Consider the following 26590-nt stretch of genomic DNA (forward strand, 5'->3'; position numbering starts at 1 on the left):
TTTACAGATCTTTCTGCTTTCATTCCAGTAATTGCTCTCAATATGGACCTTTACAGCTGTCTGCAAAGACTTGCTCCCTACTTGTCTCTCATTATATGGCCAATGTTGTGTTGAAAAGCTGGTGATGGGATTGGATTTCTGGTTGATGCTTATAGCTTGAGAACCTTGTGTAGAGGAAACACACACACACACAAATGCTATTATGTATTAGCATTCCTTTTGCCTTGGTGATGTATGGTTTTGCCACTACTTAGTGCTATTTCTTGCGCTGTAGCTTCAAAAAACACATGGAATTGGAATACAACAGTTTTCACACATGATAGCATCCATATTTGTGTGAAGTGATCCCCAAACTTATTCACCAACTGGAATCCATCCCTTTCTAGAGAAGAGTACACTCCTTTCTTTCTCAAACTAGCATACCTGCTGCAGCTGGGATTGCCTACTAGGACCTTTTCATTTAAGTACCTTCTGTTTTCTTTTCTCAGTGAAACAGAGAATGCTCACAGAGTGCATTCCAGAAATAAAGGGTGTTTTGGTGGGAAGTACGAAGAGAATAGGACAATGGGGGAAATCATTTGTTTCAACGCTATCACCCTCGTGACAGTTGTGTACCATGCCAATGGCTATCAAAATCTGTTGAAATTTTAACTCAGCCTTTCAGGCAGTTATATTATTTGCAAGTTTCTGCTCCTTTTCTCAAGAGGAGCTTCATCCACTAAGGTTGCTTTATCCACTAAGGTGATCTAACTTTCCCCCTCTTTCCCCCTAAGGTCCTATTGGTCCAGCTGGACTTCCTGGATCTCAAGGTAATACATTCAGTGCAACTCCATCATTGGATTCCTTCCTTTGTTTTCCAGTCCCTGTCATCGCCTCTTATGATGCGTATTTCTCTGTGCTCCACTTTAGCTCATCTTCTTTCAGCCTCTTCTGAAAGTTTCAGGGAGGTCACCTCCCTGAAACTCTGCAAACCACCTCCACCCTGAAACTCTGCTTTTCTCTATAGTCTTTCTGCACCAGCCTAGCCTTGGTTTTTCCCCCCCTACACACGTTGCTACTTCCTCCCATCCTTACTACTTGTCTATCAAGCTGTGCTTCCTTCTTTCACACTGTAAACCCTTTGGGCAGGGATGTCATTGCTTTTGTTCGACAACCAGCTTCCATAAGCTTTCCTGCTAATTTCTGTCTTGCTGACATCTGTGGTGCGCTTGGTGGAGATATGGGGGAGAGCCTTCTCTAGGGCCATGTCTAAGCTTTGAAACACCCTGCCCAGAGAGGTCTCCTTCACCCACTCGCTGATGTTTTTTCACTATTTTGTGAAGATCTTTATTTTCTGACAGGCGCTTGGCCTGCTGAGCTGATGATTGTTTTATTGACTGGAAAAAAGAGATGATTGGGTTTTTTTGTTACCTTTTTTTTTGCCCCTCCATCCTTTTCTGTTTGCTAGGCTTTGTTGTTTTAATATTTACTGTAAGTTTCAGAGAAAGGGGAGGATGAATGAAAATAAATACAGTGTAGATGGCAAATAATACATTTTCAGACACAGCATGTCAATGACCTACAAGCCTGTAGAGGATCCTTTCCACTGCATATAGTAGACTGGAAGATTAGCAACATTAGCTCAAGTACAGTAGTACAATCCAAAAACAAGTCTTGTGCAGTCTCTTCCTTTTTTTCTTTTTCTTTTTTGGTACTACCTTCAAAATTTTTGGTTTACAGTAGTTTGTGTGGTGAGGAAAATTTATTATCTAAGGACTTTGTTATGTAATACAAATTACAGATCTCCAAAATGCAAGGCACGAAAGCCAAGATGATGATAAAACTATGGGTGAAACTCGAAAAATTAGAATATCATGGAAAAGTTCATTTATGTAAGCAATTGGTTTCATTAGCTACTGGAGTTTAATATATGAGATAGACTCATGACATGCAAAGCGAGATATGTCAAGCCTTTGTTTGTTATAATTGTGATGATTATGGCGTACAGCTGATGAAAACCCCACAGTTGAGATTGTTAATTTGGGGTTCTCATCAGCTGTACGCCATAATCATCACAATTATAACAAATAAAGGCTTGACATATCTCACTTTGCATGTCATGAGTCTATCTCATATATTAATTTCCCCTTATAAGTTGAATTACTGAAAGAAATGAACCTTTTCACGATATTCTAATTTTTTGAGTTTCACCTGTATGTTGGTGCATATACATGACCAATATATGTGGGCAAGTGTTATGCTATTTCCTGCAAGGAATCATTTTCCATGCAGGAGACCTATAGCACATCAAGCAGCCGTAATGCTTTTGGCAGACCTGTTCATTTAAATAAGTGTTGGGGAACCTTCAGCTCTCCAGATATTGTTGGATCTCCCAACTTCCATCAGCCCCAAAGAGCATGACCAAGGAGAATGGGATTTGTCGTCCAACCGCATCTGGAGAGCCACAGGTTTCCCACACCAATAGAAACTTCATTGCAGTCTTTCCACATTTGTCCACATTAAGGAATCCCCAGTTTTTTCTGGCCTTATCCCACTCTGCAGTATCATCATTGCCATGCAAGACACATAAACTGAGGAACAGTTCCGGTCCTATCTAGATTAGGTTTAAGCTAAAAAAAAACATAATGCCCACATGCATATTAGGTGGAAACCAGAACCTGACAACTTGAGTTTCAACCAGTGTGCTTATTTGTGCTTAATTACTCTGTCATTTCTTATGTTCTGATGCAGGTCCTCGTGGTGAGAAAGGTGACCCAGGTGAAGCCACCATTGTGGAAACTGTCCGTTCAGGAGTTGGTGCTTCAGCTGCTCAAGGTAGAGAAAATGGTCTCTTCTAGGCTTCTGTTTGCGAAGCCAACTCTTAAAATATTGACACTTTCTAAGGGGCTGCTTATGCCTTCAGATGTTCTTGTGGTTTGTTTCTGCTCTCCCCAACAAGCCATAAGTCCAGGTTTGTATGACATGACAAGCCAGACCATGGCTTCTTTTCTGGCAGGGTGGCAGCAGTAGGAATGGAGAGGAGTGAAGTACCCACAATTTCAGCAGTATAACCAAGGGCTAACCCACACTTCCTCTTGTCTTACTGCTTTCTCCCAGGAAAAACTGCTCTTTAGCGCTCTTTAGAGTCGGACACGACTGAACGACTGAACAAGCGCTCAGTCAGAGCAAATGGCAATTGAGGTTTCCCTTGGATTGCCATTTGTTCCAATCTATTGCCAAAGAGTGGGTTTTCTTTTGGAAAGAAGCAGGCCAAGGGGGAAACCACTCAGACCCACTCAAGCAGAAAACCCCTTGGACCTGTGCTTTCTAGGCACAGCCTAGATGAGATAAACTTGGATGAGCCCCAAGTTTATTTTAACTATAATTTAATGTGACACATGTACCAGACCATTATCTACTTTGGAAAAATAAACTTTTACTGTATCTTATTCTCCTATTCAAAACCAAGTCAAACTAAGCCTATACTTACTTATTGGTATAAAATAAGAGGGTGAGTGGTCATTTGGAGTCCCTGGTTTGTTTTAGAGACAGTGGGATCCTGAGTTAATTGAAATATCATTTTACTATAGACCAAGTCAGATACTTAGCCTATCTAGTTTTCATTTATTGTATTGGGGTTTTTTGTACTGCCAAAATTTTTACTTTCCTCTCAGCTTTCCTCATCCTCAACTTTATTCCTAAAAAAGAAGAAGACACAGTTATTTTACTTGCCCCATGCCTCACACTCCAGGCAGGATAGAATGTTTCTTTGGGCATTGTCACAAGATAGAGTATTACTTTTTAGTGTTGGTTGTGTCACTTGTGAATGTTGGTGTGGATTTCAGTATGGAAGTGAACAATTTTGAAGAAGTTGGTTCAATCTAAGTCATGTTCAGAGTAGACACTTTGAAATCAAGGGACTTCTTCTTCTAATAATAACAATAATAATAATTTAAAAAAAAATGTATATACCACCTTTCATTTTGGGAAGAAAGAGCAAGGCAGCTCAAGGTAAATTAAGTCTATTGATTTCAGTGGGTCTCCTCTGAATGTGTCTTAGTTAGACAGAACCCAAAGTGTACGTTCTAGTCAATGGAGCCTCTGTCATTTTGATTTATAGACACATGAGATGATTTAGCCATCCTTTCAAATACAACTGCTGTCTGGTTTCCTTTAATATTTTAAATCGTGAGATCATTTATTATTATTATTAAAAGCAGCCTCTTTCTGTTTCTAAAATATGCAATGGCAGCTGCAGTTATTATATGTACAATTAAAAGCCATACGTACTTCTATTTCCCTTTTTCGTCTAGTGGCACCAGAGATGCAAGGACCACCAGGACCCCCTGGACCACCAGGACCTCCAGGTATAGACTGTCTATTCTGTACTAGCATATAAGTGAAAAAAATGGTGGTGGGGAAGCTAAGTAGAAAAAAAGATAATCATGCTGTAAGTCTTCCTATGCTAAAAAGGGAATTCCACACAGAACCACTTTGCTGTTTTTATTTCTATGTACTTTCTTATATAAATATTCCCAATGGCTTCTAACCTGTCCCCTTGATAGTCTTGGCAGAAAACCAGCAGTTTTCTGATCAGCGTGATATAAAGTGAACTGAAACATTTCACCGACACAAAGAGAGAGAGAGACAACATACACACTCCACAGTGTGCCCTGAAATCATGTTTATTAGCAGGAGGCAAGAAAAACAATAACTCGGCAAGAGCTGAGCTGCTGCCATTAAAAAAAAAATCAACACTGCAATACCTTGTATTCTGTTGGAATAAAACCTTTGTAAGAAATTAGCAGCTACTTAAAGAGGTCACATTTTGTGTAGTTAAACTGCTGTACAAGATGGACTTTGCAAGACATAACTTCTGACTAGGAACAAAAGTGTGCCTTAATGAATATAAATATTTAAAAATCTGGAAAGTTTGATAAACAGTCCTTTAATATTAGGTCAGACAGAAAGAAACCGACCTCATCAGGCAACATCTTTGTTATGTGAGGTAGCAGCAGGAAATGCCTGCACAATGTGCTACATCCTAGCCTGTGGATCTCTTATATCTCTGTCAAAGTCTATCGCTTCATGCACATGCCTAGCCAGCCATGGGCTAGTAGGTGGTACACTCTATTTGAGTCCCTTATCCATGGCTGCCACATGTCCAGTGACTGTGTGAATAGGCCCTAAAGCTGTATCTATTTCTGGAAGTCGGTAGGTATGGAGGGAACAGAGAGGCAGGTTAGAACTCCAAGCATTATGAAAATAAATGGGAGTCCAGTGTAATACTTTCCCCTATTTTTTCCCCTAGGCGCTTTTGTTCAAGGCCCACCAGGACCTCGTGGTATACCAGGTAAAAAAAGGCTTTTGTTTGATTTAAGAACTTCCCTTTGAGGGATTTTCAAAAGCTGCTCTGTTGTTTTGGTGAAACACATTTTTAATGCACAGATTTAATCCCCAAAGCATTTCTGAAGAATTTGTTCAGTGAAAGCACAAGCTGATCTGCCTGTGTGATTTCCAGACTTCCCCCTCTCTTCCTTCAGTAATAATTAACAAGTCTCAGACCATGGAACCAGTGGCGGAGGAAGCCTCTCCAGCACCCGAGGCAGGGCGCCAAGGGGTGGGGCAAACTGCCCCGCGGCACCCGTACGGATTGCACATGCACGGCACCCATACAGATGGGTGGGTCTCTACAGCTGGGAGGGAAGGTAGCAGGCCATCTTGTCACACACACCCAGGTGGCACCCAGGGCGGATCACCCCCGCCCCCCCCTTCGTATGCCCCTGCATGGAACTTTAGAATGGTAGGACAGGGCAATGTCCCTTTCTCTCTTCAAGAGAGAACAGCATAGAACAAAACCATGAATAATACGGGGGAAATCCTCCAGATTTTACAAGCAAGAGTTAGCTTGTGGTGGAGCAAGTAAATCACTTCCAGAGGAAGAACAGATTTGTGTGCCTTCTTTGCTAATCTTTCCCAACCTGGTACCCCCTAGAATCTGGACTTGGATTTTTATTTTTTACTTGGTTTGCATTTTTGTCTCTGTGTGTGATTACTTGTGACTTGGGAACTAAAATGTGACTTTGGTATGTGATAGCCTTAGTATATGCTACTTCAACATAAAGCACTGTCCTTTGGCCTCACCCAGTTGGTTTTAGGTCCCACCCACCTGTCCCTCAGAGGGCTGGCAAGGTAAGAATCTGGCCCTTGGGATAACAAAAAAACCCCACTCTTGCTGTAGATGATGTTGAACTCCAACTCAGCCCTAATCACCATAGCCACTGTTTAGAGCTGATGGGAGTTGAAGCCTTACTCTACAGACTGGTGCAGTCGCATAGGAGCCTGAGTTTGCTCAGAGGGTTGTGAATGGAGGTAAAATGGTAGCATGAAAGCAAAAGAGAACAGATCCAAAGTCTCTAAGGCTCAACTTTTCCTTTGCTACAACCTGACCCAATGAATGGTACGGAGGCAGCTAATGCTGCAAAGTTGTTGGAGCTAAGTGGGTGCAAACCTGAACATTAAAAAAAGAAAAGATAAGATCTGGCATATTCACCAGCTGTGGTGCTGGTCTTAGTCCATTCTTCTGGTCAGAGGGCAAGAGACCTTGAGTGTTCCCCATCACTAAGCACCAGAGATCTAATGGGCCTTTCTTAATTGCCAGCTCACTCAGCCCACAATAATTGAACAATTCTCTTTTTTAAATTTTCCTTATGGGAACCAGGAGCTATTGATGCACTGTAATAACCTGGTTGTGTGGTTTCTTTCTCACAGGTGAACCAGGTCAGCCAGGTCTACCAGGAGCCTCTGTGTCAGGTGAGCCTAAATGCACTCTCTTTCTTATCAGCCCTTTCCTCTCCTGCCTCTGAGTCTGACCTGCCCCCTTCCACAGCCTCTTCCTGATCACTAAACCCTGTTTCCCCTTCAGCTTCTGACACCACCTCCCCCATGTCTGTTCCTTCTTCTCTCTCTGGCCACTCATTGCCATCCCACCACCAGGCCCTTGGCTCTGAGCCTTTTTCCCCTGGGGGTTTCCCAGCTGCTGCCTCCCCACCCACCCTCACCCTGCCACTTCTCTGCATCCAGCCAGTCCATGACAATCAGCCTTCACCAAACTGGTGCTTTCCATACATTTTGGATTACAATTCTGTCAGCCCCAGCAAGCAGGGCCACAATGATCAGGGGTGGTAGGTAGGCTGGAACATCTGGAGGGCACCATGTAAAGAAGGAGGCTCTAAATGTGAAGCCCCTGTTCTCTCCACCACCCCCTCTCCAGATTTCTTATCGCCATCTCCCTGATTCCTGTTTGCAGGTGCTGGAGTTGCCATCCAAGGACCACCAGGACCACCTGGGCCCAAAGGAGAGAAAGGTTTGTGAAGAGCACTGAGCACCCTTTTGCTTCTTGAACTTTGCGTGTGAGGCAAAATCTTTGTCTTCTGGCATGCTGTGATGAGCCTTGCTCTTAGCTGTAAAAGTGCCCATCTACGATGTAATGTAAATCATTGTGGGTGACCCTATTGAGAAAGGTCTTTTGCTGCTTTTCTTACCTCTTCCCACAGGGCAAAATAGATTGTTACAGTTCTCCTAAGCCAAGGGTGGGGAACCTCAGGCTTAGAGGCCAAGTGTGGCCCTGCAGGCTTTTCTGTGTTGCTTTCCAGGCCACCCTCCACTCCCCATGCCATGCCCTTTACCAGCCCTACTTCATCCCCTCTTTGAGTGGTTGGAATGTGTCCTTGAACTCAGATAATACCTATTGGTTTCCTGTATTGAGGACAGATGGGTGGGTGAAAGGGTGTAAAAGCTAGCCTACTGTACAAAGGTAGTATTTGTGGTCACTGCTTTGCCCACTTTTGCCTCTGACCCCACCCACCACTGGCACGTGGCTCCCAGAAAATTGTCCTGATGGGAATGTGGCTGTTGCTCTGAAAAAGCTTTCCCACCCATGTGACTTGGACTTTTTATCCCCAGAAGGAGTGCAATTAGAAAGGTGGCCTCATGCAGTCCACAGGCTTGCTGAATGGAGTCAATGAACACGTGTTTTTCTTTTATGTTAGGTGATGCAGGTGTACCAGGAGCTCCAGGCATCCCTGGAGGAGGTAAGATGACAGCATAAGTTATGCACACTTTTGTATATAGTATAAACTGTCATAGCCATCCCTAGTGTTAAAGCTTTCTGAAATGTATTGTGTCTCCTTCCTGGGCAAATAAATAAGGCAATTCAGCTCACAGAGCAGGGCTGAAAATCCCACTCATCCCACAGAGATGCTGAAGGACTCTGAGGAGTCCTGGTCTGGGGCCATGACAGGTTAAGGAGGCCTGTCATTCTCCTGTCATGGGGCAAATGCCGGCTTGTGAAACACACACACAGTTGTCTTATAATGTACTATGTCATCCTAAGTGTCAGTACAATGCACTTAGGCTGTGCCTTGCTTCCATAGTAATAAAAACAAATCAACTTTTGTACTTCTGCAGCTGGATCAAGAGCATCTCAGGGTCTTCCAGGTCCCCCAGGTCCTCCTGGACCTCCAGGCCTAGGAATCAGTGGAATTAGTTCGGCCCGAGACATTCAGCTGATGATCGCTGAGTACCTGCAAAGTAAGTCGCACACCTTTTGTTAGAGTCATACTATCATGTCACTATCTGACAGCACTCAGTTCAGACACCTTTGGGTGTTTGGGGAAAGTCTGGAGCTTGCCTGCCTTCTGATCATCTGATATCTGATTTATTGTGGACATTTCACATTGCAGGTAGAAGGGGGCTGGAATGCTTCCTGCCTCCTGCCATGTAAAACTTAGTTTCAATATACCCCGATAATATTTTCCAGTTAAACCTTCAGCAGTATACATACAGGCATTTTCCATTTCAATGTCAGTTAAACCATTGTACTTAACAGGATGGGGCTGATGGAAGTTGTCCAACATCTGGAGAGGCAGAGGTTTCCTACCTCTGGTCCAGGTATATGACTCCTCCCTAGGGAGTACAAGAACCTTAGCACTAAACAAATAAGACAGACCAATACATTAGAAGCTTGGACTCTGGATTCCAAATTACCCTACTTAAACCTTTGTATGAGAGGTGATCACAAATTATTCTATGGTAGGAGCAGCCAAGGGGCAATGTAGAATAATCAAGAGTGTGCGTGATTTTGTAGGATTATGCTTGTGGAGCTGCAGGAGAACCACAAAACCATGTAATCACCACACAGATCCACTCCAGTAATGTTTGTACTCTGCCTTTCTGCTTCACTAGGTGACAGTGCATCCTATCTGGTTGGACCACCTGGTCCTCCGGGACCACCAGGAATGATTACCGCCATTGGTGAGGAATCCTTGGACTACACTGAATTGGCCCGCCGTGTGGTGAGCTACATGTCTGGTAAGCACCATGCTTTTATGGCTCGTCAATTTGGTTCCATCTCTGGACAAACCAGAAAAGCAGGACTAATTTTCTTTTCTTTTCTTAGGAGTGGATGTTCGCCAGTATTTCATTGGACCCCAAGGTCCCCCAGGACCCCCTGGGCCCCCTGGACTGGGAGGAGACAGCTTATCTGTGTCCCTGGACTATGATGAATTGACAAGACGGGTTGTCAGCTATATAACAAGTAATGTCATATGCATAGCTATTATGTTGCACTAAGTGATTTCCCCAACAGCACTGTGAGGTGCAAATTGGTTTTTTGGTATTGTTTGGTACTACCTGTTGGCTGCAGGCCCCTTCATAAATTTTACAACCATATGTTGTGTGTATATGGCTACACACTCATTGGTATAGAAATCCCTTAGGATGCCACACACAGGTGGGACCTCTTATTCTTATTCTTAAGCAAGAATATGCTTATTCTTGACACATTTGCTGCCACCCAATAGCTTCATGTGGACCCACTTTCTGCCATAAGGGCTATCAGGGCATGTCCCACTATGTTTGGATGATATGCTGTAGTGGTCAGTAAGAATATACTATTGTTGATTTCCATCTACATTGAATAATCCATTTTTTGGTGGCTTTTAGTTCACAGAATTCTCAGACTAAACTGAAGAGTTGATCCAGAGAACATTTTCAGGAGTTTAGGATGTGAAGCACTGTAATATTATTCCCTCCCTAACATTTCTCTACAAACACTACATACTATAGGAGTACTTTGAAAATAAAGGATTATTTTACAGAGATGCTCTCAATAATCCAGTATTTAGCACATTTACTGCTTCAACACACTAAGGCAGGCATAGGCAACCTTCGGCTCTCCAGATGTTTTGGCCTACAACTCCCATGATCCCTAGCTAACAGAACCAGTGGTCAGGGATGATGGGAATTGTAGTCCAAAATATCTGGAGAGCCGAAGGTTGCCTATGCCTGCACTAAGGGACGCTGGTGGCACTGTGGGTTAAACCACACGTCCTAGGGCTTGCCGATCAGAAGGTTGGCGGTTTGAATCCCTGTGACGGGGTGAGCTCCCATTGCTTGGTCGCTGCTCCTGCCAACCTAGCAGTTCGAAAGCGTGTCAAAGTGCAAGTAGATAAATAGGTACCGCTCTGGTGGGAAGGTAAACAGTGTTTCTGTGTGCTGCTCTGGTTTGCCAGAAGCGGCTTAGTCATGCTGGCCACATGACCTGGAAGCCGTACACCGGCTCCCTCGGCCAATAAAGCAAGATGAGCTCCGCAACCCCAGAGTCGTCCCTGAGTGGACATAATGGTCAGGGGTGCTTTTACCTTTACAATGACCAATGCTTCATTGACACCCAGCTTGGATTTGCCCCTCTGTGCTCATCTCTGGGTTTTAAAAAGAGTTGAAATGCAGTGGAGACATCTAGGTCTCCATTTAGTTCAGTGAAGGTAGATTGCTAGAGTAACCTGAGTGGTTGTGTTCCTACTTCAGCTGAGATTGAGTAATGGAGGAAGTAGCTCAGTAGCAGAGCACATGCTATACATGACAAAGGTCTGAGGTTCAATCCCCAGCATCTCCAGATAGATCTGGGAATATCCCTTGCCTGGAACCCGGGAGAGCTGCTGTCCATCTTTGTAGATAATGTTTGTGGGAAACTCTCCCCAAGGAGGCCCATCTGGTGCCTTCATTACATATCTTTAGGTACCAAGCAAAAATGTTTCTCTATAACCAGGTCTTTGGCTGATTGAACATTCTATTGTCTTTAAAAGGTGTTTGTGGGTTAAAGGTGTGTGTGCTTTATTATGTGTTTTGTGTTCTCATTTTGTATTTTTATGTTGTGAAGTGTCCTGTGATCTTCTGATGAAGGGTGGTATACAAACTTAATAAATAATAATACTGAGCTATATGGACCAATGGTCTGACTCTGTATAAGGCAGCTTCTTATGTTCCTACGGACACATTCTAGAAATGAGCTGTAAGATCACTGTCAAAAGAAGTATGTGCTTTATAATTTCTTTTGCAAAGAGACTACAGGTACGAGGTGCATAGTCCTAATTATTCCTCAAGACATAGCTGATTCTGCCATTCTTAATCCTCACTCCATTATACAAGCTAACAGAGTAGGACAGAAAAGTCCTTCTGCCTTTTCTTTAGCTATTCTGTCCTGGCAATGTGGGTAGGGACAGAGGGGATTTGCTTGCATAGCGAAAAAAAGGTGTGTGTGTGTGTGTGTGTGTGTGTGTGTGTGTAAATCATGCCTCAGATACTTATGCACATTCTTCCTTCTTTCAGACTCAGAATTTGATCGCTTTGTAGGGCCACCTGGGCCACCAGGCCCACCAGGCAGTGCACTTTCCTCCATCACTGCAGAGGACATCTCCACCTACTTACAAAGTAAATATGATTTGCCATACTCTGTGCTTGGGTATCTTGTAGGAGTCTGGGATATCTTGTTGGTGGGGGGGAGTTGCTGGGCTTTCTAGGACAGAGTAAATAAATTGAGCCACAGCAATTCAGTGAATCCCAGTATCATAAGATCTGGGTGTGTTGGTCATCACCAGAAAAGGATGCTAGTGACAAAATGGTATGATTGGTTAATCAGCTGATCTAAAATGCTGCTGGTAGCTCCCTATAATGAAAGCTATGAGATACTTTGACCTTCCTTGCTAACAGGGTAAAGGGGTGTCATCACCCCACCCGAACCTCGCTGCAAAAAAAAAAAAAATGAATAAAAAATTACAGAGGTATAAAATAGCATGCCATATTGACATGCCAATGAAATTGTTTTTAAACGTAATGGTGGCTAAGTGCATATGATTGTGCTGTTAGAATGGGGGAGGGTACATAGGGGAAAGAATTCAAGCAAAGGGTCTGCTTGCAATTTCTTAAAAAGCACATTATTAACCCAGTTTCTTCTTCCAAGGTTTGGGGTACTTCACACTTTCTGGACCCCCTGGACCACCAGGCCCACCAGGCCCTCCAGGACCACCTGGCTTGTCAGGAAGTGGCCTTGTTTCCTATGGTGATGATCTTTGGACTGACCAGTTCAGAAGTGACTTGATCAAGTACATTACTAGTAAGTCACACACACAAAACCACTTCCACAATTTTGATTGCTATAACCAGCTGTTGCTCTTCTTGAAATTTCAAGTCTGGGCCTCATCCTGGCACTATGCCTAGGGCTGATCTCATAGGTCTTTTGTAGCAGCTGGTAAATGCTTACTACAGCTGCTATCCTGGACTGAAAAGCCCCTCAAGAAATCGAAAGTATTGAATATGGTTTTGTCATAAGGTGGATCCTAAGATTTATTTCTGTTTGGTCATCTTTGACATGTCTCATTTATGGAAGAGACTGGTTCTGTAATTTGTGCTTCCTTTACTGGAACCAGAAGGTCTAAAAAACAGCACCTTAGCTGGTAGGGCATAACCTCTAACCATCAACTCAGTCTCAAGTAGCATCCTCTTGCCTTAATGAAAAGCTTTCCAGAAATAGGTTCTCTTTGGGGGACCATTTTGCTCATGTCCCTCAGTTTACTAAAATTTGCATCCTGCTTCGTTAAACTTAAAGAGGCTTACATCAATATCATTGACATACTATCAGGTTCTCGCCTATGGGTGGAATTGACAGTGGATAAGCACTCCTGTTAGGAATAATGGGTGGAATTGGGAAGGCACTGGATCATTCAGATCCCAGTGCTCTCTCTGCAAGCTCCCAAACACATTTTGGTTTGGGGATGTCAAGAGTTCCAAAATTGATAGGGCTGGGTTTGTGGAAGTTGTGGGGATCAGAGGAGGATTCAACACCAGAGCTCCCTTTAAGAAGATCTGATATATCATGTGACCCCCTGGGATGCCCTCCCAGAGCACTCTCTGCTGGCTTCAGCACCCCTGTAGAACAATCTGTCACCAGATTCCATTATAACTGGTGCAGCTCTATTAACACCCACTGCTGTGCTTTGTAGGTGACGATGTTCGTGGCATCATCAGAGGACCCCCTGGGCCTCCAGGACCACCTGGTGTAGGAGGAGATGGCAGCTTGATGGCTGAATCTTACAGAAGGTCTCTAAATTCAGATGGGTCGTATGGCAGGTCCGTAAGTTCCGCCACATCCTATGATGCATCACTTGCCACAGGGGGATCATACAGCAGCTCATTGGGAAGCAATGGAGCATATGGTGGATCTCTTGGAGCTGGTGGATCACTTGGAGCTGATGGATCATACGGTGGATCTCTTGGAGCTGATGGCTCATATGGTGGATCTCTTGGAGCTGATGGTTCTTATGGTGGAGTGCTTGGAGCAGGTGGATCTTATGGTGCTGGAGCGGGCGGATCTTACGGTAGTTCAGCTGGAGCAGGTGGATCTTATGGAGGTTCAACTGGAGCAGGTGGATCACAGATGAGATCAACAGGCGCAGGAGGATCCTATAGTGGATCATTTGCTGGGTCACTGGATTACAATGAGTTGGCAGCCAGAGTGTCGGAAAACATACAAAGTAAGTATATCCATATTTTATCCCATGCTATCTAAAGTGCTGTGGACTGTTTAGTGTGTGTGTGTGAGAGAGAAAGAGATAGAGAGAGAATTTGGGACATGTGATTCTTGACTATTAAGTACCAGTAAATTGTGTTCCACTCCTTTGAATATATGCAGTGTAGATTCCATGGGCTATTCTAAGGGAAAACTTGGCATTCATTGGAAAGCTTTTTTTGAAATGACCCTAACATGAGAAATGTTAAATTGAAACGTGCTGTATGTACCTCTGAGGGGAATCCCAGGAGCAGGTTTCTTCCTTGACTGCTAGATCTTGGATTATCACAGCAAAACAGTTTCATATAATATATGTGCTCAGCAGGATTGGTTCAAAAAGTTTCACCAGAGGATCAAAACATTAAATCAGATTCAAGGACTTCCGGTTCGGTTTCCGCCATTGTCGGACGCGCCTGCTGCTGCTCCGCTCTTGGCAGATTCCTAACTCAGATTAGAACCCTTCACCAGCACTAGGGTTGGTGCGAGTTGTAGGCCAAAACATCTGGAGGGTACTAGGTTGGTGAAGGCTGAAGTACAATGCTTCAACCATGGGCTGAATCTTTTTCTGGAGTGTTAAGGATGCTTTAAAAGTAGTACAGGAAAATGCCACAGCTTCAAAGGGCGGGGGGTGGGAAGAGACGCTTCCTTGAGTTCTGACTTTGTAGCAAGGATGTAGAACTGGTGGCCCTCCTGATGTTCTGAACTACAACTCCTATCTTCTTTGTTCATTGACTATGCTAACTGGGACTGATCAGAATTAGGGGTTGCCTACCCCTGCTTCATAATAATAATAATAATAATAATAATAATAATAATAATAATAATAATAATTTATACCCCACCCATCTGGCTGGGCTTCCCCAGCCACTCTGGGCGGCTTCCAACAAAATATTAAAATACAATAATCCATCAAACTTAAAATATTCCCTAAACATAGAATGGAATTTTCACTGCTGGACACAAAGCATTTTGAAGATGGGTGAAATTGGTCATGCCAACCTTCGTATACTCTATTTCAAATTTATGTTCAAATTTCCCAGGCCGAGGGCTTCTGCAGGACATGATGACTTATGCTGTGCAAGGACCACCTGGGCCTCCAGGGCCTCCTGGCATTCCAGGCATCAGCAGAGTGTTTGCATCCTACGGCAATATCACTGCGGACCTCATGGAATTCTTCAGAAGTAAGTCATATCTCAGTTCTCATTTTAATTTAAGATATACAGAAATTTTAAATGAAATGAAATACTGCAGCTGTTGCTTTACTGGATAGGGAGTAGTTTAGGAGCTACTCCATATTGGTGGATTTGGGGGGGGGGGCAGGTGCATTCTGCAACATGTCACTGATGCAATAGTAGCATGTTAATGGTGGATTCATACTGGACCGTCTACACATCATTCCCCTTTACTGGTTGTTTTGCAATGATTCCCCAATGTTATCTATTAGTACCTTCTCAAGGGGCACACTTGCCATATATAGTGCAATCACAAAATAATAATAATTTGGAATGTTTGTGGTACAATAAGTTACAGGGTTGCAGCAGGAAGCTATGGGACATGCACTGCTTGGAAACGAAGCAGTATGACACGCCAAAACTTTTGCAGGCACAAATGGTATTGAAAGTGTGATTGTGTATAACTGCTGCAACAACTTGTTGAGTACAAATCATGATGAATGCTCAATAAAGAGGCCCTAGACGTGTGTAGTAGAATATAGCCTTGTGACAACCTGCATTTCTGCCCCATTAGAAGAGGAGACAGTCCCTCAGATATGGCTTACCTTGATTTTGTAACCTGGGCCCTTCAGGCTTCGTAGTGTTGAATTACTTTGCTAAATGGGCCAAAAGCACAGAGCTTTTCATTATGGAAGTTCTTATATTTACAATAAGAGCAGATATCCACAAACATGATGTTGTTTGATTGTTTTCTACAGCTTATGGAACTATCCCAGGTGCACCTGGACAGAAAGGAGAGATAGGATTCCCAGGACCCAAAGGTAAGAAGTTGGATGCCACACTTGCCAACTTGAGAATCCAGGAGGGAGGCAAGGAGATGGATGGCTCCTCCCCCTGTACAAGTAGTCTTCTCCTCTTGAAGACACTGAAAGGGAACCCAATAGAGCACTTCTGTTTCAGATGCAAGTGGGGCCTGCCACAAAATGTTGCCATGCACCCTCACCCCCCAATAGCAGTGCTCCTGTGCAAGGTTCTAGCCAGCCAGCTAGATACGTCATCCCACCACCATCTGCCATTTTCGGTTTTTCTTTCCTGACACAAATGTTCTGTAGTGACAGAGCATGCTTAGTCCTGAGAGGGAGAGGGGGGTGTGTGTGTGTATACATGCTACCAGAAGCCTTTGGTTTCCCCTGAGCAGGCTAATACCGGTATCTCCCTTTTGCTTCTCAGTGGCTTCACTTGGCTCCAGCATAGCAAATCTACTAAATTCACACTTTTCCCAATAATGTAACAGCAGGAATCTCAGCTAGATCATACATCTGCTTAAAAACCTCGGAGGGGGAGTCCACCACCTCTTGTGGAGACCTGTCTCACTGTCAAACAGCTCTTAACTGTCAGAAAGTTCTTCTTGATGTTTAGTCAGAATCTCCTTTTTTGTAACTTGAATCTGTTGGTTCGGATCCTGGCCTCTGGAGCAGGAGAAAACAAGCTTGCACCATCTTCCATGTGGCAGCCCTTGAGATATTTTAAGCTGGCTATCATTAAGAGCAAAAATTCATTTTGGGAGCTTGCAAAGCAGCCCTGTCCTGCTGGTGTGGGCAAATGCTGAATTTCCTTTGTTTAATCCTGCCTGTGAACAAGTTTGTATATTCTGGCTACCTGCCTGTTCCCAGGCAGGAGTTCCTACTTTTAAATGCTGATATGCTTGTTACCTAACAGAGGTGTGCCTGCTCAGCTCTTATGTATTTTTTCCCAAAGTGGTAGTCTTGTTAATAAGTTGCTACAAAAACAGCTTAGAGTCTTGTGATATCTTAAAGGCACAGGCTGCATACATACCATACATTTAAAGCAGATTTAAATTGCAAGGCTTACACCAAAGAATTCTGGGAACTATAATTTGCCCCTCAGAAAGCTATGATTTCAAGATGCTTGGCAAACTGCAGCTTCCAGGATTCTTTGGGAATTGTGTTTTACTTGTGCATTGAATGCGCTTTAAGTGTACGTCTGCCTCTTGCACCAACTGTGTTGGCATAAAAATACCAGTCTGTATCCTTCCCCGTATCTTAATCTGGGTTTAGCCTTTCCATGGAAAATCTGGTAAGATTTTTTTTTAATTGTTTCCAGCTGTCCATTTGCAATATTAAGTCCACATTTGGAAGTCCCCAAAGTAAAAATAGTGCAGGGTGTTTTTAACTCCTTAATTGCTGTATTAATTAAACTTAATCCTTTTCCTACAAAGAAGGCAAAGTCCTGGGACACCTTAGATATGAATTTATCTCAGAACTAGTATTTGTAAACAAGAGTTTACCTTACCATTTGTATGAAATAGAAAATATATCTCTCATACACAAATTTTTAATCTGAACTTGCAGAAAACAAATAATTCTTTGATAGAAGAGATAATTGAATTCAGCCGACATCATTAAGGTTCCCATTAATGTATCTAGGTTGCTGTTTTCTGAACACTTTCACAACAGTCACTAATGTGTCACTTACGAAGGTTGTTTGCTAAAGAAAGAAAATGTGGGAATGCCATTTTAAACCACACTCTCTTCTGATTCAGTTTACATATACAGGAATTATTATTATTTTTTATTTTAAAAAAGCTTTTGTTTCACTTCTTCCATTTGTTAGGCATTATAAGGTGGATATTATGGGCTTGGTCTACTGGGATTCAGACAAAGCCCAACTGTTGCCACAATGGATGATTGTCTGGCTGTAACCATACTGTTTTCTGTATCTGGATGGCTAGATTCTCTCTGTAAAATGCTATTTGAAAATGTGTGCATTTCACCTTAATTTCTGAATAGTAGCATGTGCCATAGATGTTCGGCACCCCTGAGTGAATGAGCACATGTTCTGTAGAGCAATTATCCTCACGGGACTAGCCCAACTGCGCAAACAACAGACTTTCATCATCTGGCCATGCTGTGTGTGATCTAAGAAATATGCTTCATCATTCTCTATGGCATACTTATCAGATTGCAGCATGATGGGATAATGCATGGGGTCAGCTTTGGAAGATGCACTCTTCAAGAAGTGGGCCTGTGTTGTAGTTGAACTATTTTAAATGAACAGCAATCTCAATCAAGTAAAATATCATTTCTCTTCCCTCTGCTAGGTGACATAGGACCAATGGGGCCCCCAGGCCGCCAAGGCCCAAGAGGACCAAGAGGTGAAAAGGGCGAGAAAGGTATTTGTTTTTCAGAGTAGAAAGGAGTGTATTTTGGATTTTACCAGTACTATCATGGGGAAGCATAGCGTGGGTCCAAGCATGAAGACTTAGCTTTTGTCATAGTTCTAGTGTAGCCACCTGTATTGTGAGTCATCCTTCCCCTACTTTTTTCAGAGACCCATACATAGGCAATGACACAAGCAAAGTTTATTTATTTTATCCGGCTTCTCAGACAACTGGTGTATCCCAAAGTGGATTACATAAATGAAAGCAAGAGCAAGACCCTGCAATTAAGTTTACAAATGGAAAATACACGACACACAATGGAAGGGGAATTGAGGGAAGAGGATGTGGCCAGATTGAACTTTCCTTGCTTGAATAGCAGCTGATAGCTTCTGTTCCTGTGGCTGCAGTCAAGAGTATCCTTGCTTGCTTGTGCAGTCCCAGGGCAGTTGCAGCCAAGTGGTCTTTCAGGCAGCTCCTTCCTTGGCCTCCCCATCCTGAGGGACAGTTGGAGGTGCAGTGGTTCTTGTTCCCTGGCAAATGGAAAAGTGTGCTGCTCTTCAGTTCCCAACAGTAGCATGAAAGTTGGAAAATGTGTACTTGTAAAGTAACACTTTCTTCATCTTCTTCCATCTCTCTTAGGTGAAGCAGTGTATGTTGGCCGAAGGAAAAGGAGAAGCATTGGGGTCTAATCTAAGAACACAAATTTGAGCAGAAGATTCCTCAGTTGCTTATGGTAGCTTTTTTATCTCTTGCCTAAGATATGGGTGGCTTCCAGTAGTACATATTGAACTAATGGCTCATTTGCTTGTTGTCCCATATGAATTGGCTGGAACAGAGTATAGCCCTCATCTAAACTCAAGGATGTTATAACAGCATAGCCTCAAAAGTTGTAACTTACTCCCCAGGAAACTCACATCTCAGTTTCTCTGGATGAAGATAAGCATGAGAAATCTTCAACAGAAACTCAACCAAAGTTGAAAGGATTGGAGTCAGCGGTTATGTATCTTCCCTTGAAGTAGGAGAAAGCATATCCAAAATTATCAAGAATCTGGATTTAAGAGTAAAGGCTATGCCAGTTGTGATAATACTCAAATATATGCTAGCAGGATGCATAACCATAGGCTATGTTTTATTATTATTAAATCCACTTAATCTGTTATAAAATGCATTGCAAAAATGTGAAGGACCTTGGGGCTGTTAGCATTTAAGCACTTTGCTGGAAACAATTTTTAAAATGTTTGCTGTGGTTTTAATTACTATAAAAGTGCCCTTTTAATATAAAGCTTCCCGATTAGAGCTTGTTTACACTCTAGCCTCACTTCAGCAGAAACAAGACACTGAAGTATTATGACAGACAAAGTCAGGGAAGCTTATGCATAAAGTACAGTAACCTGCCCACCTTCAAAAGTGAGCAGTTTTATCTATGACCATTTCTTCCTCTACTGCCTGTTTGCAGTGAGCATCTCCTAAGCCATCTGATGTTTTTAAGGTGCTGTAATCCCCATTAGCATAGAATGATGTGCAGCAAGGGGAATTTAGGCAACATGCCTAAGTCTGTGCAAAGTCAATAAAGTTTATTTTCATGTGTCCTAAATCATATCAACATATCAAGAAATTAATGTTGTACAGTGTGAATCCTCTACCCCATTATTATACATGCAATCATGGCAATAATAAAGTGATAGTTAAGTCTGGAGGGACAGGTTTTTGGGCCACAGGAAATTTATCAATGCACTATACATACATTAAAAAACCAAATCAGCTTAGGTAAACAAAATATATGAACAAGCAACTACCCATCTCTGGAATGGGTTAAGCTAAGTAAAATCTAATCATCAGGTTTCATTTCTAGATATTCATTGCATGTTTTAAAAATGTAAATCCTGAAGCTGCAACACATCTCAAGATGTTATGGAATTGTAATTTGATAAAACATTGCTGGATATAAGTCAACCTTAATTCCTCCATTTGCTTCAAGATACAAATTTAGTGTTCCATAACTGATAGTAAAAGATTCAGAATTTAGCTAAGAGATCAAGGAAGATCAAATTAGAAAAATTAACACCAGTGCTGGAAATACACATTTCCTGGACTGGTTACCTATTGCCTCCGACCTTAGCAAACATAGAAGTAGAAATTGATAGCTGCAGTTCGTCATCTTGTGAAAGAAAAACCAGTTTTCTACAATACAAAGAGGCAGATAGTTGCATGGCTTTCTGGTGTGACCTAAGACTAGCACTTCCACTAAATGTGTCCAGTGGGGCTTTGAACTTGTTTCTCCATCAATCCCAACATACCTAGGTAGCTAATCAAAATTAGTTTGTGACATGGTACTGAGCTTGGGGGCTGTTTGCTAAGGGACTCAGAATTGCATACAAGCCCTTAAGTGCACAAATTATGTCTGGACCTGTGACCCTTGACATCATGATTTGTGCTCAAGGGATTCCAAAGATGAATGATGAATCTCCTGTAATTGGCATACTGGTTGTCTGGTTTTGCAATTTTGGAGCAAACATCGTATTAAATAGTATTTTCAACTTATCAAGCAATTGGTTGTGCATTTAAACCAGCTGTATCTATTACTGAGACATTTACTTTTTTAAAAATAAAGTTACTTCCAATGTGTCAAGTTTCTTTCTTCCCATGAGCTGTTTCCTGATATGCTTGCATATTATACAGGTAGGCAAGGGTGAGAGTCATTTGGTAGATGAATAGAAATTGAATGTGTTTCCCTCTTTCAAACCCCCATTTTGTTTTGATACAAAGTGCCCATGTTTCTTCTTAACATTATCTTTTAAGTGTAATCCTATACATATCTGCTGAGAAGTCCTGTTTAGCTCAGTGGGATTTATTTCCAGCTAAGGGCTGCAGGTGGCGCTGTGGTTTAAACCACTGTGCCGATAGAAAGGTTGGCTGTTCAGGGCCCTGCGACGGGATGAGCTCCCGTTGTTCAGTCCCAGCTCCTGCCAATCTAGCAGTTCGAAAGCATGCAGTGCAAGTAGATAAATAGGTACCGCTCTGGCAGGAAGGTAAACGGGTGTTTCTGTGCGCTGCTTGCGCTGGTTTCGCCAGAGGCGGCTTAGTCATGCTGGCCACATGACCTGGAAAGACTATCCGTGGAAGCGGACAAACGCCAGCTCCCTCAGCCTGTAAAGCAAGATGAGCACCGTAACCCCAGAGTCGTTCGCGACTGGACTTAACTGTCAGGGGTCCCTTTACCTTTACCTTTAAGTGTGCACTGGATTGTATTCTTAAGAGCCTCAAAATAATTTCAGTCATTTATCTGAATTTTGGTTTTCTGTGGCAAAAAAGCGTTTAAATATTTGAAGATGGCTAACATCTCTCCCCTCATTATCAGGCCAAAACATACCCAAGTCCATCCAAGTGGTGGCAGCTGTGGTCAGAATTGCCTGTGCTTGTGTCCTACCTACACCCTTGCTGCAGCTGGTACAAAATACAGTGGCCAGTGTGGTTTTTGGAATTAGCAGCCCTTTTCTTTCAAGACACAGAAAGAACAGGGCTAGTGAAAGAAAAGTATAGATTCTTAAAAGATAGGTAATGGATCACAGTCCTTATTCTACAGATCTTTCTTGCAGTTTATTTTGTTTGAAATACATGGGCTTCACTTTCCATGCTTTCAAATGAAATTGAACTTTCAAAGCTTGTGGGGGCAGGGGCAGATATAATTCTAATTCAGCAATTTTTTTAAAAAAAGTTTACTACCAAGAGTAGGCGGCTCACAGGCAAATACTTCAAGTACAGTACTAACTGAATTGAAATTCTGCCTTCTGGAATTTTATTTTATCTCTGCCTAGAGATAAAATAAACCACATCCCAACCCTTAAAATAGCACTTTCAAGGGGCCAGAACTTGTGCTTTGGTAAGAAGCCTTTCTAAAGAAAACAATTAGTAACACCTTAGCAAGAATAAAAATTTTGTGTTCTAAAAGAAATCAGTAGCATCAACTTCCAAGAAGATTATTTAGAATCTTAAGATCCAACTGTATTCCTACATTCCACTGATTTAAATGAAAGTAGGATAAAGGAAAAGTTGTTCTTACCATAAATGGTATTTCACTGGGGATGCAAAGAAGGCTCCAAGCGGATTGTGTTGCCTGCCCTGCAGCTTAGGAGGCAGGAAATGCCTACATAAGTTTTCTGCTCTCTTCCTGTTGAGGCTCAGTCCCATTTCTTGGAACAGCTTAGGAAAAACAAAACTCAACAGCACAAAATGTGATAAAATATGTACAAAATAGGAAACCAGAAAAAGTGGGAGAAAAACCATTCTGGAAACCAACAAAATCCACAAGGACTAACACAACTGAATATGTATTACTTTCCCATGCTGAGCCTGAGGGGAATGCAGTGAGGAAAGTGCCTGTCATTCACCAGGCATGGATTGTATCTCCTCAGGAACGGCCGCCATTATGCTTGCCCATTTCTTCACTCCTTGCTGCCTCCACAGATGATGTAGTCTCAGAGCTGGTTGGTTTAGGACTCAATGAAGCAGCAGAGGATGATATCCCCAGGTTTTTTTCCAGCAGCAATTCACCAGAACTCAGTTCCGGCCACTCTCAGGTGGGCACCATTGCCATTATAAGAGAACAAGGGAGGTGTTCGTGGTGAGTCCAGCACCTCTTGTTCTAGAAAATTAATACTGGATGTCCCTTCCACAGGACTCAAAGGAAGAGGCTGCACTTTCAAGGGCACTCCCTGAGATCTTCAGAAATAACGGCCCCCTTGGATGCTTGCTATAGCTACTGCCGAGTGTGGCCCCAACCCCAAATCTCAGCGCTCCCCCCCTTGATTATAGCAACTGACAGGCTAAAACAAAAAACGATTCAATAAAAAGTTTTCTCCTTTCACATAATCAGCTTAGCTCAGAATTATGTGGGCTTTTTGGAGCCCTCATAGTAGAGCAACAAAACTGAGTTTCAATATTAATGGCAGGGTATTTTCCTTCATCAATTATCTGTGAAGGAAGCCATTTCTCACGCCATCAAATCAAGGCCATGTCTTGGTATCATTTTCAACAAACTCCACTGTGTACCTCCACAGAGAAACGAATCAGGTGCAGGTGCTCAAAGTTTCAGCCGGGAGGGGGAGCCAAACACAAAACAAAAATGCAACTTTTTTTACAATTAAAACTGCTTTTATAATGCTGGGGGACTTGGTGGCACAAAGGGCAGACCCCTCTCATGGGGCCTCTAATTAATGCATTATCTGCCAGCCTTTACCCTCTTTATTTGTGGCTAGGTTCAGACATCACATACACACAGCATGGTTTGACTCGCAAGAACATGCCCTTTGTTTGTAGGGTCCCTTTTATGTTCTAATTTCCTCCTGCATGACCTGGTTATCCCTGGTTTCCAGGGATAACCAAATTAGACAAAATGCAACAAATGTATATACAAATCAAGTTGCTTCTATAGTTTGAAGTGTATATCAATTTCCGGTATATAGTAACCATAGCACCACCGATTTTGCTATCGTGGAAACCTAGGGTTACCATGAATTGAAAAATAAAAAGAGAATCAGAGTATGCAAATTTCTGACAGCTGAACCATGGTTTGTCACCCGACCCTAACATCGTGTCATGATAGCAGGAACCATCTCGGGATAATAAAGGTCTGATTTTGTAGCGTGTGAAACATGCAAAGAAATGAAGACTTTATATACAACAAAGGGGGATGAGGATGGAAGAATGCCACCAGGCAATCATCAATATAGGAAGAAACTGATTAGGGCTAAGTTCTGGTACTCATTTTGGTTCTGGTGCCCCAAGAAACAGCAACACCACAGAATCCTTTCAGACTAGCACACAACACACACAACTCCCCAAAGGAATCCACAAACTTGAGATTTTTAAATAGTTTTTTAAACAGATAGAAACAGTATTTAATGTTATAATCAATACTAGTTATTTTGTAAAGGTGACTTTTAAAAAAAGTAAAGGCTTTTGAAAACTTTCCCACCGAAACAATTCAGAATAAACAGATTTCAGAACTTTGTAAAGAGCAAAATGCCACATTCTAGGTGATGTATATGCAAATGTACAACCTGGTACACAATACATATTTATAAAATAAAATGTGAAGTATTAAGGCTAGCTATGAAATATTTGTTAGGTAGATTATGATCAAAGGAAAACAAAATTTAACTGAAACATGCATCTTCAAAGTATGTTTACTATACTGTCACAATTAAACAATCTGATCTGGTAAGATCAACCTCAGTATCTGGATCCAGTAGCCAAAGTATTGAACACACTTGATTAAAGTACTATATATTTTTATAATCTGCTTCCTTCACATGCAGGAATGCTGCTGACATAATATAAAATTTGTAAGAAATTGGACAGTATTCACATTTAATGAAAAGACTGCAAATGTGGAAACTTACAGTTGATTATTCAAAGCTACCTACTAAAAGATTAGGCTGCAAAAGAACAGGAAGCAACCAACATTTATATTACAAATCTAACTTTGGCATATCAAAAGGACAGTCTACAATACTGTTTTTGATATGACTCAGATCTGAAGCCTGAAAAAACAGCAGCTGCTGTTTAATGCAGGCACATCTCCTGCCAACAACATGATAAATATTTCTATCCCACCCCCACAGCAAATAAGTTATAATACAACTATGAATTTTAGAAATAAAACCATTTAACTTTAGTTACTTCATGGCAAAACAATGAAGCAGATTAAACGTTTGTCCATAAATTTAACTTAAATCCTTCTATAGATCAACATACATTTTGAAAGAAAACATGCCTTGCAATCCAGACATCAGCATTGATTTGAAAGAACGGGGACAGTCACGGCAATTTTCTGCTTTGGAGTTTCAAAACTGCTACTTTGAGTAAGGAGAGAATCTATTTAGTTCACGTTTCTCTAATTGTGGGGGTGAGAATAGGGGAGCAAATTTTGCGCACTTTGTCTTGAGAAATAAATGATAGTTTTATTTCAGTTTGTAGAGGAATGAGGTGTATATTTTAAAGTAGACAGGAGTACTCTTTTTAAACTTTTACATATTTTAGTGCAAGGATTTGACAAAAAATGTGGCAGCGGCAAGCATTTCTGTTACAGTAACATCAATAATGAGGGTTTCTTTAATGGTAAAGAAACATGATCCTCTTACAAAAAAAACCCCAGCATGTTTACAGGTTTCAGGCACTCAATGAGGCTAGTGACCCATTTCCTCACAAGGTAATGGGCATAATACAACAAATATTTGGTTAAATGAGTAGTAATATATCTGCCTAAGAATCCTCTACAATTATTCTTGGGGCATTGCAGATTATCTTTAATAGTTTAAGTTTGCTTTCCAGTGCCAACACAGTTGGATACATTTTTTCAGTCCAGTTTTCAAATGGCTATCCTTGAAATACATGAAATATCTGATCGGATTTCAAGACCAACATTTGTGCTTCTATATCTGATATCACTGATTGTCTCCACTGAAGGTGGATGGAGTTCCACTAAGGTTCTTGGATGCAGGGTGTAGATTTCATTGTGACAGAAGCTGAAGAGGAGAAGCTGAACAATGCACCCAAAGCCACCTCACAGAGGCTCAAAATTTATGATCCAGTGGAGTGCAGGCTAGGGACCGGGTAGAATTTGGAAATCCGGCTTTGCGTTGATGGATTAAGGCATTCAGATTCTCCAGACATTTTAAAGAAAACCTCCTGTTCTTGAAGTTTACGAGCAAATTCCTCTTCTAATGTCTAAGGACAAACAACAACATCATTTAAACAAAATAAACATGATGAGCTTGGTGTTAGTTTTTGATCTGATTTATCAGAGACAAGCTACAAAACCAACTGCCCCATATAGTATTAGTATAGAATATAGTATTCTATTGGAGATTCAAAGTCAATCTGCATTACCTTTTTCCTTGGTCTCAGTTTCTCTCGCCATTCTTTAAGTTCTTGGCTATGTTCCTCATCCAGCTCTTTTAATTTCTGAGTCTCGTGTTCAACCAGCAGGTGGCATTTCTCATTCTGAAAATGGGATACAGATAATCCTTTAGTAAAACTAAATCAGATTAGACATTTGGCTACTTGTATAGAAGCATATGCTGACCTAATTCTTTAATTAGCTTAATCTGTACAGTAGCCAAGATAATTCCTACATAGCAATGTTCTCTATCAAGATTTTAGCTTTTCAATAGAAAATGTTACTTGAATTCCTCAAACAGGGCATGAATAATATGTATTATAGTTTTTTAAAACTTTATCTGAAGCTAAAACTATGAACATATCTCAGAGCTAGAATCACAAGATTTATAGTACAGACTGACAGGGGCAAAAAGTTATGCAATCTATCAGAATTCTACTTTTTTTGGTTCT

The 26590-nt window shown here is 41.8% G+C and overlaps 2 protein-coding genes across 5 annotated transcripts in view; one reads left to right on the forward strand and one right to left on the reverse strand.

The window, feature by feature from the left end:
- Positions 1-19556, forward strand: part of COL17A1 (collagen type XVII alpha 1 chain) — a 61807-nt gene extending 42251 nt beyond the window's left edge. The window contains exons 35-51 of the mRNA XM_033149734.1: positions 774-809; positions 2731-2814; positions 4293-4346; positions 5291-5332; positions 6751-6792; positions 7289-7345; positions 8031-8072; positions 8449-8571; positions 9226-9351; positions 9440-9577; positions 11650-11751; positions 12281-12433; positions 13320-13850; positions 14926-15066; positions 15816-15878; positions 18179-18250; positions 18878-19556. Of these exons, the coding sequence (XP_033005625.1) occupies positions 774-809; positions 2731-2814; positions 4293-4346; positions 5291-5332; positions 6751-6792; positions 7289-7345; positions 8031-8072; positions 8449-8571; positions 9226-9351; positions 9440-9577; positions 11650-11751; positions 12281-12433; positions 13320-13850; positions 14926-15066; positions 15816-15878; positions 18179-18250; positions 18878-18927 (1856 nt within the window). The 3' untranslated portion in view covers positions 18928-19556. The remainder of the gene's footprint in view (positions 1-773; positions 810-2730; positions 2815-4292; positions 4347-5290; positions 5333-6750; positions 6793-7288; positions 7346-8030; positions 8073-8448; positions 8572-9225; positions 9352-9439; positions 9578-11649; positions 11752-12280; positions 12434-13319; positions 13851-14925; positions 15067-15815; positions 15879-18178; positions 18251-18877) is intronic.
- A 6235-nt stretch (positions 19557-25791) lies between these two features.
- Positions 25792-26590, reverse strand: part of SLK (STE20 like kinase) — a 45526-nt gene continuing 44727 nt past the window's right edge. For all 4 annotated transcript variants that reach the window (XM_033149737.1, XM_033149738.1, XM_033149735.1 and 1 more), the window contains 2 exons: positions 26129-26242; positions 25792-25966 (listed from right to left, as the gene is read on the reverse strand). In XM_033149737.1, coding sequence (XP_033005628.1) covers positions 25820-25966; positions 26129-26242 — 261 coding nt within the window. In that variant the 3' untranslated portion in view covers positions 25792-25819. The remainder of the gene's footprint in view (positions 25967-26128; positions 26243-26590) is intronic.

Source organism: Lacerta agilis, chromosome 5 (genome assembly GCF_009819535.1).
Source record: "Lacerta agilis isolate rLacAgi1 chromosome 5, rLacAgi1.pri, whole genome shotgun sequence".
NCBI lineage: Eukaryota > Metazoa > Chordata > Lepidosauria > Squamata > Lacertidae > Lacerta > Lacerta agilis.